Source organism: Microtus oregoni, unplaced genomic scaffold, assembly GCF_018167655.1.
Source record: "Microtus oregoni isolate MIOR12 unplaced genomic scaffold, Mior012 000009F_ref0000495, whole genome shotgun sequence".
NCBI lineage: Eukaryota > Metazoa > Chordata > Mammalia > Rodentia > Cricetidae > Microtus > Microtus oregoni.
This window is the reverse complement of record NW_024543068.1, coordinates 25,721,947-25,737,251: the sequence shown is the minus strand read 5'-3', so window position 1 is coordinate 25,737,251 and position 15,305 is coordinate 25,721,947. Positions and strand designations below refer to the sequence as shown.

General features: G+C 44.2%; 1 protein-coding gene across 1 annotated transcript; it reads left to right on the top strand.

The window, feature by feature from the left end:
• The first annotated feature begins 3,824 nt into the window (after positions 1–3,824).
• Tomm20l (translocase of outer mitochondrial membrane 20 like) lies at positions 3,825–15,303 on the top strand. Its single transcript, XM_041657904.1, has 5 exons — positions 3,825–3,960; positions 4,056–4,099; positions 9,305–9,386; positions 14,148–14,290; positions 15,188–15,303. Exons 1-5 carry the CDS (start codon positions 3,825–3,827, stop codon positions 15,239–15,241), a joined length of 459 nt encoding a protein of 152 aa, XP_041513838.1. The 3' UTR covers positions 15,242–15,303.
• The last annotated feature ends 2 nt before the right edge of the window (positions 15,304–15,305 follow it).

Here is a 15,305-nt window from a genome sequence, read left to right as displayed (position 1 = left end):
GGCTAATTCTCACATATTAATTTAGCCCATTCCTAATCATCTGTGTGTAGCACCCCAAGGTGTGCTTACCGGGGAGATTCTAGCCTAGTCCATCCTGGGTCCGAGCTTCATCACGTGTGTCTGCCAGGGAGCAGGGCATGGCGTCTCTGCTGAGGCGTCTGCTCCCGAGAGAGCTGTGGAGTCTCTGACCTCACTTCCTCTTCCTCCCAGCATTTTGTTCTGTTTACTCCTCCCACCTATCCTCTAACCAATAAAATGGGCCAGGGCAGTGCCTTTATTAGCCAATGGCCTTCCTCCATCACTCCTGACTTCCAAATCCATTGTTTGTTCCCAGTGGCTAGCGTTACTTTTTAGTTTTTTGAGGCAGGATCTCTCTACATAGCCCTACTATCCTGGAACTCACTGTGGAGGCCAGGGCTGGTCTTGAACTGACAGACATCCTCCTGCCTCTGCCTTCTGACTGCTGGGCTTAAATGCATTCATTCCTCCCCCCTGCTCTTTGGCTTCTTTTCTTAGGAAAGACAGTTTGCTAGGCCAGGACCCCTTTATGCATCAGAACGTCGGCAGCCTGAGCTCTTGAGATGCAGGAAGAATTGCCATGCTATCTTTAGGTGCTAGTTAGCTTCCTTGTTTGGGGCTCGTTGGTTTTGTTTTCTTTTGTGTATATGTGTAGTGTATGCATGTGTGTACAGAGGCCAGAGAAGATCCTCCTGGGTTCTGCTGTGTCTGCCTTATTCCTTTGACACTGGGTCTCTCGGTCTGAACCTAGGTTGGTGGCCAGCAAGCCCTAGCAATCATTCCTGCCTTCTGCCCCCACATGGTGCTACAGATGCCCACACTACCCTTTCCAGCTTTCTATGTGGGTGCTACGATAGAATCCTTGCCACTTCCACAGCACCCTTTGAGCCATCTTTCTTTTTTTTTTTAAAGATTTATTTATTATGTACACAGTGTTCAGCCTCCATGTATGCCCGCACGCCAGAAGAGGGCACCAGATCTCATTACAGATGGTTGTGAGCCACCATGTGGTTGCTGGGAATTGAACTCAGGACCTCTGGAAGAGCAGTCGGTGCTCTTAACCTCTGAGCCATCTCTCCAGCCCCCACCATCTTTCTTTCTTGAGACAGGTCTTCACTGTGTAGCCCTGTAGTTTTAAACTAAAATTCCTGCCTCATCTTCGCAAATGCTGGGATTACAAGCATGAATCACTAAGCACAGCCAATTTTTATCTTTGATGGAGGAAGGTCATTGGTTAAAAAAATAAAGAAACTGCTTGGCCCTCATAGGTTAAAACATAGGTGGGAGGAGTAAACAGAACAGAAGGCTGGGAGAAAGAAGCTGAGTCAGGTAGTCGCCATGGTTCTCCCACTCCAGACAGACGGAGGTTAAGATCTTTCCTGGTAAGCGCACCTCGTGGTGCTACATAGATTATTAGAAATGGGTTAAGAGGCTGAAACTAATGGGCCAGGCAGTGTTTAAAAGAATACAATTTCCGTGTAATTATTTCGGGTAAAGCTAGCCATGCGGGTGGCCGGGTGGCGGGACACAGCCCGCCACTCATATTACAACATATCTTTTAATTTCTTGTTACTTCCTATTATTTATTTTTTCCTTTTAAGCTGTCAAATGCTAAAATATGATGACATCAAAACTTGGCTGATGGGGAGGGTAAAATTTAGATCATCTGTTAATGTTTTCATAGTGTTTTGAATGGTACACTGACTCACTGTGCTAGCTTGCCTCGCTGGCCCAGAAATCACTGCTCTTCACATCTTGATGGATTTACTTTCATGTCTTTTGCATTGTGAATAAAAATATACCAAAGTTGAAATAAAAAAAACCACAACAACTTTTGAAAAACACCAGTAAGGTCCACGGCAACGGCTCAGTAGGTAAACATGCTTGCCACCAAGGCTGACAACCTGAGCTGGATCCTGGGATTCATGTGGTGAGGGAGAGACCCAACAGCTCTGACCTTCACAACAACACCTTGGCACAATCATGTGCACACACACATACACAAATAAGTAAATATAAAATTGTTGTAAACATCAATAGATAGTGTTCTTACATTGTTTGTATCATTAGTGAAAATGACGGAAGGGCATCCAACTTTCCATTCACAGCTTGGCGGGTCGGTGGCTGCAGAGGAACTGCTCTGCTCACTATACAGGGCACACTCCATTACTGCTTCTGAAGCTGCTTCCAATCCATTTCTCCCATCGTACTGTACAACATCATGATGTTGTTTGATGGAGTGGGGCCACAGGAAGATGGAGACAGCGGTGCCCATGAGTAGACCAACATCCAGCCAGTCATAGAACTTTGAAGTTGCTGAAGGATGAAGAGAGACACCTGCCAACTGCCCAGGAGCCAGCAGCCACCAGAAGGGACCCAGAAGTGTGGACAGTGCCCCCTGCTGGGGGTGTCACCTCATCGCTCTGGTCACTGGTCCTAAAGCTACCGGTTTTCACTGGACTGTCTGCCATGGACAAACAGCATTTCGTGTTGATTGGTAGTTACTTCACAATTCTGAGAGTCTTGTTTCCAACCTCATCAATTACATAAAATCTGGCAGCATAAATCTATGAAACTGGAATGTGTAGGTCAAAGGGTATGCAGAATTCTAGTTGGCATTTCCTGGAATCTTTTCCGTGATGATGGGAGCGTGAATGTAAGTATTTGGGAGGGGTTTGGGTAGTTACCTTGCTAACACTTCAAGTGCACATAGACTTTCATCAAAGTAGCCCACTTTTAGGAATTCTGTAGTAATTATGATTGTATCTATCAAAAAGGACACGGACAAGTTGTAGCACTGTTTGTAACGAATGAATGCTATAGCTTATCAGAATGGCCACCCCGGCGAAGTATTTGTTACTTTGTTGGATTATAGCTAATCTTACTCAAGCATTGGTAAAAAAAGACCAACCGTAATTTATTTTGTGGCTGCTTCATAACTATTGTTTTGCTGCTGTTATGAATCGTAATGTCTTAGGTGACCCCTGTGAAAGGGCCGTTCAACTCCCAAAGGGTTTGTGACCCACAAGTTGAGAACCACTGAACTAGCGGCTGCCACAAATTACGAGTATCAGGACTGAAGGAGGTGGCACCATGCTCTCTTGGTTTTAGTGATAGTTTCAGGCTGTAGATGGCTGTCAGAACTTACCTAGTTGTATACTTTAGATATGTGTAGTTCACTGTGTATCAGCCGTTTCTTTGGAGCTGTTGAATGGGACAGTTGGTATTCAGTGTAGAACCATGCTTTGGGATCTACTATTTATACAATCTTAGTTTGAAGATGACCAGACCGTTATCGGGATCATGGCACACATACATTCAGGCAAAACACCCATTCATCTATGTAAAAAGAAAAAACAAAATTTAGTTTTTTGTCTTTATCTAGGTTATGCTATTTGGGGCGAAATCTGACTATTTTTGTTGTGTTTGCTAAATAAACATAAAAAAGCACCAACAGAATAACAATTTTGTTTGCTTGCTTGTTGTCTCCTAGGCTATTGCTTCTGAATCCTTTCCCTCTCCTGACTTACGGTGGATGGAGAACTTGGATTGCCAGTGCTCCAGGCATCCAGGAGACCAGACTGGCTAGCACTGACTAGGGCTGGCCTGAGATAACCCGCGCTACCCTGGGACCAACTGAAGCACAAGGGAAACCCAAGCAGCCAAAGTATGCGGGTATGCCCCTGCCGCGGAAATGGGTCTTGTCTGGAGAAGCCTAGGAATTCTGAGTCCTGCGGCTCTGGGTTCGGGACCCCGGGTTTGCCCACGCGTGGCCGGCCCGCGCCCAACGCTCGCTGGGCAGCCCAATGCCCAGCGTCCGCCTCGGATTTGGCCTCCTGGCGGCCCTGGCAGCGGGTGGTGCTGTGGTCCTGCTAGGCTACTGCGTCTACCTGGACCGAAGGCGGCGCAGAGACCTGGCGATCCGGCGCTGCCAGCGGGACCGTGAGTGATAGCTGGGCCGAGGGCGGGCGGCCGAGCCCGGGGCGGTCCCCAAGCCGGCCACTCGACTCCCAGCCAGCTCATGCCTGTGTTTGCAGAGAGAAGAGCTGGACAGCCCAAGGCCCAGGCGGAGGCCAAGCAGGTGAAGTGCAACAGACCCGCCAAAGAGCCTTCTAGAAGCCCAAAGGGAGTCCTGCCAGTGCCGGACACCTGCTTTCGAAAGTTTTAATCGTTTTATTCCATTTTATTATTTATTTATTTATTTACAAAGGGGAAGCAAAGGAGGGCAAAGTGGGTCTGATAAGGACACAGTATGAGGGACTGGTGAGACGGCTCAGTGGTTGAGAGCGCTGGCTGCCTTTGCAGAGGGTCCAAATTTGATTCCTACCTCCTATATGATGGCTCACAGACACCATCTGTAACCCAGTCCAGGGGATCCAACACCTTCTTCTGACCCCCAAGAGGCACCAGGAATGCGCATGGTCAATGATATACATGCTGGCGAAATACTCATACACAAACAACAAAACAACATAGTTTTTTTGTACATTTGCTTTGGTTTTTAAAGTACGAATAGGGCCTGGTGCACATGTGTGCTTGGGAGGCTGAGACTGGAAAAAGGAGTTCGAGGTTAGCCTGGGCCAAACAAAACACCACCACAACAGAAAGGCGTCTGTAAAATAAACGTAGGAACAGGCACTCTTTTACTTGGAAGAAAGAAGAGAGACTTGGACCTTCCCATATCCTCATAGCCAGTCAACAAGGAATATGACTGGCTAGTTTTTTGTTTTTTTTTGTTGACAGAGGGAGAGGGTGACCCACATATGAAAAGTCAGAACACAGCTTGAGGGGTCCATTCTCTCCTACCGTTGGGTCCCAGGTGTCTACTCAGGGGCCAGGTCTGGCTGACAGTGCTTTTACTGCGAGGCCGGTTCACTATCTTGGATTGGTCATTTTATTTATATTTCTCTTTTTAACTTTCATGTGTGTGGATGTTTTTCCTGCCACATATGTCTATACATTACATACAGAACTGGTACCTGTAGGGGTCAGAAGAGGCCTCTGATCCCCTGGGCCTGGAGTCACAGAAGGTTGTGAGCTGCCATGTCGATGCCAGGAATTGAACTTTGGTCCTAAGAAGAGCAGCCCGGTGCCCTTAACCTTGGAGCCATCTCTTCAGACCCACCCCCACTGATAATTTTTTTTTAATATTTATTTATTTATTATGTATACAATATTCTGTCTGTGTGTATGTCTGCAGGCCAGAAGGCACCAGACTTCATTACAGATGGTTGTGAGCCACCATGTGGTTGCCGGGAATTGAACTCAGGACCTTTGGAAGAGCAGGCAATGCTCTTAACCGCTGAGCCATCTCTTCAGCCCCCACTGATAATTTTTAAAAAGAATTTGGTCATGTTGATTATTGACTCAGTTTTAGTTAACTCCCATGAACCCAAAATTGCAAAAATACCTATTCATTTTTCAGGCCTGGGACCTATTTAAGGTCCAATTATGAGACAGTAAGATAGAACTGGCAGAGATATAATAATAACAGCGGTGTAAGAAGAACCCCAAAGCAAGGCAGTGGACAAAGCCAGCGCATGTAACAGGATCCTAGAGAAAGACAGCATTCTCAGTGTGGAATCAGTACAGCGCTATTCAGTTTGGTTAAGCTTAGTGTCTGTAAAATGATCCTTGGCTTCCGGATCTGCAGTTTGAGCAGGTTTGGTGGGGGAATGACACCTTTGCTCTACTCAGCTGCAGCAAGGCGGGCTCCAGGCGAGATGGTGAGCCAGTCATCCTTGCTTGCCAGTTGATGCTGGGTGTTTACTTAGAGGAAGTGGTTTGGGTTGTCAGGGGTAAGCAGGCAGGCACAGATACTCTACATGCATTGAACACAGAACAGCGGTGTGCTGGAGAACATGCAGATAGGAGAGCTGCCATGTAATGCCTCTTCTCACGGCCCTGAGGACGGCTCTGTTTCAAGCAGGGAGGAATAGACTCCAGCACATGACAGAGAGACAGCGTTCTGAAGGGAGATGCTAAGACGGGGAATATTGTTGTGACTGGCTTTTTTGGAAAATGCAATTTTTCTGCATAAAGCTTTGGGGTTGTTGCCGAGTCTGGAATGATACCGAATCTGGAGCATGGTATCAGGGATGCCTTTAGGACTGAAGGTGCCACACACGCGTAACGATGCAAAACAGGGAATATGCCAGGCCTGATCACTAAGTCAGTTTGGAAAGGAATCACCATGCAGAACTGTCTGGTAAAGCTGAGCTAAGTAGGACAGAACCTGAGAGGACTTGCTCTGAAGCCCGGGCTACGGATCCAGACTTAGGAAGCCAGTGCTGATTTCTGGGCATTTTTAAAGAATAAAAGGAAGAAAAAACCAGAGAAACAAAATTCTTAGATTGGGGCTGGAGAGATGGCTCAGAGGTTAAGAGCATTGTCTGCTCTTCCAAAGGTCCTGAGTTCAATTCCCAGCAACCATATAGTGGCTCACAACCATCTGTAATAGGGTCTGGTGCCCTCTTCTGGCCTGCAGGCATACATGGAAGGAATGTTCTGTATACATAATAAATAAATAAATAAATAAATAAATAACAACCCTTAGACCGATCAGGCATGGGTCTGTTAGAAGGATCAGAAAAGAGAATAAGGCCAGGCAGTGGTGCTCACCTTTAATCCCAGCACTTGGGAGGTAGAGGCAGGCGGATCTGTGTGAGTTTGAGGCCAGCCTGGTCTACAAAGTGAGTTCCAGAAGAGCCAGGGTTGTTACAGAGGAACCTTGTATCGAAAAACCAAAATAAAATAAAATAAAAGAGAGAGAGAGAAAGAGAATCAGTTATTTCGGCAGCATAGGGAACAGCAATAGAAACCAGCGTCTCTGGTGATGGCGGTGGCGGCTGGCCAGAGCAGAGGGAGCCTACCTGGGAAGGACAGGCAGTTCATGATATCTAGATAGAAGACCGAGACAAGAACAAAAAGAACAGAAAAGGAAAAAGCCAGAGTATTTGTTGGTTTTTAAGGAAGCAAACAGGGAGTGTTGGAGGAACAGGGCATGTATGTAGAGGTGTCTTTCCCTGAGCAGGTTCACCTAGGCAGGGTCTGATACAGCCCATGTATCCATAACTGTTGCCCTTGCACTTTGTGTGTGTGTGTACGACTTGACTTTTCCTTATTATTAGAGTAGGCTTCTCACAGCCCTGTCTATGTTTACCCTTCATTGACTTATATCCAGAACAGCATCTGGTGCATTGTATTTGTCCATTTGTACAAGTACAGGGAGACAAATGGGAAGTGGCGGTACCCAAGGCATGCTGTGGGGAGAGATAGCTGAGTGCAATCCTGGTGTCATCTTGGAAGGCTTTGAATGACTAACTGAAAAGTCCATACATTTTTCTCTTTTGGGAAACAGTTGTGGTGGTAACTTATTTCAGAGAATTATTGTGATTACCTTTTTATTTTATTTTTGTTTTTTTTGGGACAGGGTTTCCTTGTAGCTTTGGTTCCTGTCCTGAAACTAGCTCTTGTAGACCAAGCTGGCCTCGAATTCACAGAGATCCGCCTGCCTCTGCCTCCTGAGTGCTGGGATTAAAGGCGTGCGCCACCACCACCTGGCATGATTACATTTTTTTAAAAAAAAACATTTAGTTTTATTTTGTGTGCGTTGATGTTTTACCTGCTTGCATGTCTGTGTGAGGGTGTTGGAGTCACAGACAGTTGTGAGCTGCCGTGTGGGTGCTGGGACTCCTCTGGAAGAGCAGTCAGTGTTAACTGCTGGGCCATCTCTGCAGCCCCATAATTACTTTTTTCTTTTGTTTTTCGAGATAGGGTTTCTCTGTGCAACAGCCCTAGCGGTCCTGAACTAGTTCTGTAGACCAGGCTGGCCTCAAACTCACTGAGATCCACCTGCCCCTGCCTCCTGAGTGCTGGGATTAAAGGCGTGCACCACCATTGCTTGGCTGATTTCTTTTTTAAAAAGACAACTGTGGTGTCAATATGGGAGATGAGATGGGTAGGTGGAGGGTTAGAGACAGAAAAGCAAGTCTGCATTAGAAATAATGAAAACCCAAATGACTTGAAGTATGATAGACGAAGAAGCAGGACTTTCAGATTTTTTTCACATAGTTGTTAAAATAACTTTTTCATTGCCTAGATGCATAAGCCGAAAGAAATACTTTCTCTTTGCACCTCTCTCTGCTGGAGCTTCCTTTCCCCTCACACCAGAACCTTGCTTCCCGCCCATGCTTCACTGGCCCAGCTCATTAGACTTACCTACAGCCAGGAGAGAGTGCAGACAGAGGTCAGCTGTATGTGGTGGGCATGGCTGCAATCCTATTGCACTTATTGCACTTAGGGATCTTAGGCAGGAGGATTGTGAGTTCAAGGTCAGCCTGAAAAGGGCAGGGAGAACACTCAGTAGAGTTCACCCAGCAAGTGTGAGGACCCAAGTTTGAGCCCCAGAACCTACACTGACAAACAACAAAATCAAGAACAATAGAATTGGTTGTGGTGGCATGTACCTAAAATGCCAGTGCTTGGGGAAGTAGAGATAGGCAAATCCCTGTCTCAAAAAGCAACGTGAACTTCAGCAGTGGTGTGCATGCCTTTATCCCAGCACTCAGTTCGAGGCCAGCCTGGTCTATAGGTTTAGGACAGTCAGAGCTAAACAGAGGAACTCTGTCTCAAAAAACAAATAAAACAACAACCCCGGGGGGCTGGAGAAATGGCTCAGAGGTTAAGAGCACTGACTGCTCTTCCGGAGGTCCTGAGTTCAATTCCCAGCAACTACATGGTGGCTCACAACCATCTGTAATGAGATCTGGTGCCCTCTTCTGGCATACATGAAGGCTGAACACTGTGTACATAATAAATAAATAAATCTTAAAAAAAAAAACCCCAAAAAACAACAAAATGAAAAAAACCCTACACCCTACATTGTGTCACTATCAAGGTCTGCTATTAAAGGTGGGCATCTCCACCTAATTGATGCTGTGCTCTTTTCTTGCTGCCCGAAGTTGTGCAACTCCATTTTAGAAATTGATTAGAGAAACATTTGTCACCCATGGGATTTGGAGATCAGAGGTGTCTTTTATGTTCTTTATCTTTGAGATAGAACCTCATCTTGTAGTGTTGGCTGGTCTGGAACATTTTGAACACTAAGTTCCATCACCTGCCTCAGCCTCCCAAGTGCTGAGATATGTCCACCAGCCTGGCCTAAGAGGCACTTCTCTTTTAAATGTGTGTTTTATTTGTTAAGAGATACTTTAAAGATTAATTTTACAGTAACTATGTACCTTACATTCATTACTCATCATTACATATTTTATAAATCCTTTAGTTATGGGATCCAGCAAAGAAGGAGAAACTACAAGACTTTTTTTTGCAAGAGGTGCAAATGGGAAAACTTTGTTTAGCTAGAGGTAAGAATAAAAACATTCTCAGGTTTTTTGTTCATTTGTTTTGACTTTCTGTTGTGGTTTTTCCACCAGGGTCTCACTATGTAGCCCTGTCTGTTCTGGAACTCATTTTGTAGATCATGCTAGCATCACACTCAGAGATCCACTTGCCTCCAAGAGCTGGGATTAAAGACATGTGCCACCACATCCAGGTATTTCGTAAATTTTAAAATCATTTTTCTTCAGAAAACTATTTAATTAGCTAGGCATGGTGGCATATGCTTACAAACCCAGTACTTGAGAGGCAGAGGCAGGAGGATTGAGTTTGAGGCTAGCCTGGACTATTACATAGAAAGGGAGAGTAAGAAGGAAACACTGGTTAGTATCTAGTATCAGGTAAACTGGCTAGATGTGGTAACCAACTCACTGCAGTTGTAAGAAGTTGTCTCCGAATCTTGTCTTGATGTTACTGTCCCCATGTCCATGTTAGAATTAGCATTGCTATGTTGAATCTGAAAAGCATGTTGATAGGGACACCAAGACAAATATCAAAAAGTTTAACTTCATTTAAATATCTCAGTAAATGATGGGACTGGTGAGATAGCTCAGTGGTTAAGAGCACTGGCTGCTCTTCCAAAGGTCCTGAGTTCAATTCCCAGCAACCACATGGTGGCTCACAATCATCTGTAATGAGATCTGGTGCCCTCTTCTGACCTTCAGGCATACATGTAAGTGGAACACTGTATACATAATAAATATTTTTAAAAAAATCTCAGTAAATGAAATTTCTGAATTATCAAATATTGAGAATCAAAACTTTTAACCTGAGTATGGTAGAACATACTTGTAATCTCAGAACTCAAGAGGCAGAGTTGAAATACCTGTGAATTTGAGGCTAGACTGGGCTACAGTGTCTCCAAAAGATCACCTAAAATGCATTATAAAAATTTTCCTAGCCGGGTGGTGGTGGCACACGCCTTTAATCCCAGCACTCGGGAGGCAGAGGCAGGCGGATCTCTGTGAGTTCGAGGCCAGCCTGGTCTACAGAGCTAGTTCCGGGACAGGCACCAAAGCTACAGAGAAACCCTGTCTCGAAAATCCAAAAAAAAAAAATTTCCTGCCAGAGATGGTGGTACACGCGTTTAATCCTGAGTTTGCCAGGGAGAGGCAGAAGGATTTCTCTGAGTTCAAGGACAACTTGATCTACCTAGTGAGCTACAGGATAGTCAAGCTTTATACTTAGTGTGAGACCAAGAGGGACCTATAGTTCATGACCACTTGCTTTAATTTTTATCTAATTCTAGAATTACCTGAGATCTCAATATTGTTAGTGGCGGTAGGTGATATGCGCTCTGTACGAAGTGTATGTAGCAATGCTTTCTTAATTTCCCTGCTGAGTGCCACCAGGGAAAGGAATCTGCTGTGACATAGATAATGGATAACTGATAATGATGGAAAGTAAGCTTTACATTTATTAAGTAAAATGTATTTTCTGTAGCATGAATTCTAATTGTTCTTAATAATAAAAACCTGGAATCAGATATAGGGTTAATACTGATCAGAGCAGCAGAGTAGCCAACCACTAGAGTACTTACTTCTACCAATGCTCAGCCCGAACTAAAGGCGTGGGATCCCAAGTGCTGGGACCACCTTTGTGTGAGTTCTGTTTCTCTTTTAGACAGAGTCAATCTCAAGGCTGGGATCACTTTTGTGTGAACTCTGTCTCTTTTAGACAGAGTCAATCTCCTGTAGCTCAGTGTGGCCTTGAACTCACAGAGACCCCTCTTTCTCCTGGGCGCTGGGATTGAAGGTGTATGCCACCACTGCCTGGCCTCTATGGGTAACTGTTGGCATAGCTCTGAACTCTGATCTTCAGGCAAGCTCTGTCAGATCATAGGACAGAAGGGGAGTCAGATCTGGAACTGTAGTTACTGAAGGCTGAGCCACTGTGTGGGTGCTGAGAATTCAACCGAGGTCCTCTGGAAGAGAAGCCACTGCTCTTAACCACTGAGCCATTTCTCCATCCTCCAGACAGTAGTAGTTTTTTTTTTTTTTTTTTTGAAACAGGGTTTCTCTGTAGCTTTGGAGCTGGAACTAGCTCTTGTAGACCAGGTTGGCTTTGAACTCACAGAGATCTACCCATCTCTGCCTCCCAAGCGCTGGGATTAAAGGCATGCGCCACCTTGGATAGTCATTTTTTTAAAGATTATGTATACAATATTCCTCCTGCATGTACACCTCCATGCCTGAAGAGGGCACCAGATCTCATTACAGATGGTTATGAGCCATTATATGGTTGCTGGGAATTGAACTCAGGACCTCTGGAAGAGCAGGCAGTGTGCTTAACCTCTGAGCCACCTCTCCAGCCCTCAGTCATTTTTAAATGAACTAAAATTCAACTTTAATGAAGTCAGAACTGACATGATGATCTAACAAGAGTAACTGCATAAGCTAGTGGAAGTTATGCCAAACATCTCCATTTCTTTCAAGTCCCAGTGCAATAAAAAAAATATTTAATGTGCACTGGCATTTTGCCTGCATGTGTATATGTGTGAGTTGCCATGTGGGTGCTGGGAATTAAACCCACATCCTCTGAAAGAGCAATCAGTGCTCTTAACCACTGAGCCATCTCTCCAGCCCCTGCAATCTTTTTATTCATAATTCTGTGTACTTTTCCTAAACAGGAGTCCTCAAATTGTATAAACTAGGGGTTCATAAGTTAGGGCACTTGCTAGCTGTGCACTGTGTAGCTAAGTGGTGGAGGTGAGACATCTACATAGAACCACCTAGATCCTTCCTGGACATGGGGAAATTAAAATGGACAAAAACCTCCCAAGTTTAGTTTTTATTGAAGATGTGAGGAGTTATAATTTGAATTGTAATTTTAAGTCAAAGGGGGAAAATGTCAGGTTGTTTCTGTTAAGAGCTTACTGCACAAGTGTACACTGTATGTACATGCTAGGCCTAGACATGCAGTAGACTATACAGTACACTCTTCAGTGTTCATGTGACAACAATGACATTCTCTAATAATGATGCCTCAGAACTGATGAATTATTTTAGAACATCTATGGTGCCGTCACAAAACTACATATTTTTTTTTTTTTTTTTTTTGGTTTTTCGAGACAGGGTTTCTCTGTGGTTTTGGAGCCTGTCCTGGAACTAGCTCTTGTAGACCAGACTGGTCTCGAACTCACAGAGATCCAAAACTACATATTTTTATCACATTTTATTCCCAAAGAGCTATCACATTCTAGGTGGGTAAGGTACAAATTTGGGAATGATTGAAACAAAAATGCAAACGCATTTATTTTTCCTTCCCAAAACTGGCTTAGAGCTAGGCGGTGGTGGAGCACACCTTTAATCCCATCACTTGGTAGGCAGAGGCAGACAGATCTCCATGAGTATGAGGCTAGCCTGGTCTATAAGAGTAAGTTCCTAGAAACCCTGTCTCAAAAAAAAAAAAAAAAAAAAGAGCAAGTTCCAGGACAGCTAGGACTATTACACAGAGAAACCCTGTCCTGAAAAACAAACAAAAAAAAATTGGTTTATAAATCTTTTTTTCATCAGAATGTGTAATTGGTGTTAATATATATAAGTCTTGTTTGGTGCTTTGATAACACAGTTATTTTTTTAAAAGTTTAACCACAGAGGCAGGGGTTTGCAAGAGTTCCAGGTCAGCCAAGACTGGCTACATGGTGAGAACTTTCCTCAAAACAACCAAAATGGAGCTGGAGAAATGGCTCAGTGGTTAGGAGCACCAGCTGCTCTTTCAGAGGACTTGGGTTCCATCCCCAGCCCACGTGGTGGCTCACAACCATCTAACTCCATCCAGTCCCAGGGAGATGCAATGTCCTCTTTTGGCTTCGACACCATGTTTATACTGCAAAGACACACATGGAGACAACACCTATACACATCAAATACATTTAAAAAATAAACACACTAGATGTTCCATCTCTCATACTTTACCAAACATGGATGGTCTACCTCATACTAATGAAGACTACAAGATTAAAAAACCTTGCATGGCCACCCTCCATGCCCCAGACAGAGCATTCCCAGTGCAAGAGTGCACATCTAAAGTGAGTAAACTGTGTAATCTAATTATTCAGATGCCTAGTGCCTCCCACCGGTGCTCTTCACCCATCATAGCCATTATGTTTTGTTTTCTTTAAGCTTTGGAACCTGTCCTGGAACTAGCTCTTGTAGACCAGGCTGGCCTCGAACTCACAAGAGATCCGCCTGCCTCTGCCTCCCGAGTGCTGGGAATAAAGAAGTGTGCCATCCCTTGGCTGATATGTATTTACGTTTTAATGCTTGCTGCTTTCTTCGTAATTTGTAGAATATACATTTTAAAGAGTATTAAAATTTTGCCTAAAGTCTGGCGAGATGATCAGCAGTTGGAGCGCCTATTGTTCTGTTACAGACAGAACACTAGTTAGCCCCTAAGAGTTCTAGTCCCAACCAACATTTACATCAGGTGCCTCACAACCATCTGTAACTACAGTTCCAGAAGGTCGGGTGTGGTGGTGCACATCTTTAATCCCAACACTCAGGAGGCAGAGGCAGGAGGATCTCTGTGAGTGTGAGGTCAGCTTGATCTACATATCAAGCCAGGACTACATAAAGACCCTACTTCTAAACAAAACTAGTTCCAGGGAATTGGGCTTCTTTTCCGGCCTCTTCAGGCTTTGTACTTGTGTACACATAGACCACTCCCTGTAATTATTAAAAATAATAACCCTTTCAATTTCTTTCTTAACCTGTACCAATCTGTTTCAGGAGAGCACGGAATGGGGGTTGAACATCTCACCAATGCCCTTTTAGTGTGTGGGCAACCCAAGGAACTTCTGATGTTTTACAAACACACACTCCCTCCTGAGGTATTTCAGATGCTACTGTACAAAATTCCCCTTATCTGCCAGGTGAGCACGTACTTAATTATCCTGTGGAACATTATATAACCAGGTGAACTTGATTACAGAGAAATAAATGACTATGGTTGTGGACTCCTAGGTTCTCAAGTACTATCTAGTTCTGGTTCTACTTTCATTAAGGTAAGACTAGCTTATTTTCTGTGTTCTATTATAGAGAATTATGTACTTTATATGTGTTTCAACATTTCAATTTTAAAGCAGAATGGTACGTACTTGTCACTAACGTTGACAAAACAGAGAAATACCTTCGTAAACCTAACATACAGGGCTAACAGTGCGCTGCGATGTGACTTTAGATTGGTAGCAGATAAAGTCCATTTAGAAGCTCTTCCTTTTGCCAGTTTGGGTTAAAAAAAAAAAAAAAACAAAACAAAGTACTTAGACTTACTCGTTAGAATTTTCTGCAAATGTTGAATCTGCTTCAGAATTTATTAGCCATAAGATACAAATTCAACTCTGGTTCATTTTACTCAATTAGTCACATTAGCTGCATGTTATTATTTACACTCAAACCATTCATGTTGGAGTGTGTGTGTGCATGCACTCAGGCACCATGGCATATGGGTCAGGGCAGGAGCTAACTGGGTAGACAGTTCTCGCACCACGTGGTTTCCGCTGCTGGGACTCAGGCTGTTAGACTTGGTACCAATGCCTTTAGCTGCTGAGCTCTCACTAGCCTGGACTCTGTTTTTAAACAAACTGAAAGGCTATATTAGAGCATAACAGCCATAAACATTTCTGAGCTAGCCTCAAAAGGGATGTTGCCTAAGGATCTTTAAAGTGCAGCCAGGATAAAACGTGCACCATCTAATGTGACAAAAACAGCAAGGAAGAGTAGCCATGCCTTGGAATAACTAGCACGTAACTGTTTTGTGTATCTACCAGCAACTTGAAGCAGACATGTATGAACAGAAGTACTTAAAGGATTATCCTGACTGAAGCATCTCAACGCATCACAGCCCAGACAGAATAGTGTGTTCTGTACAGTAAAAACAACCGCTCT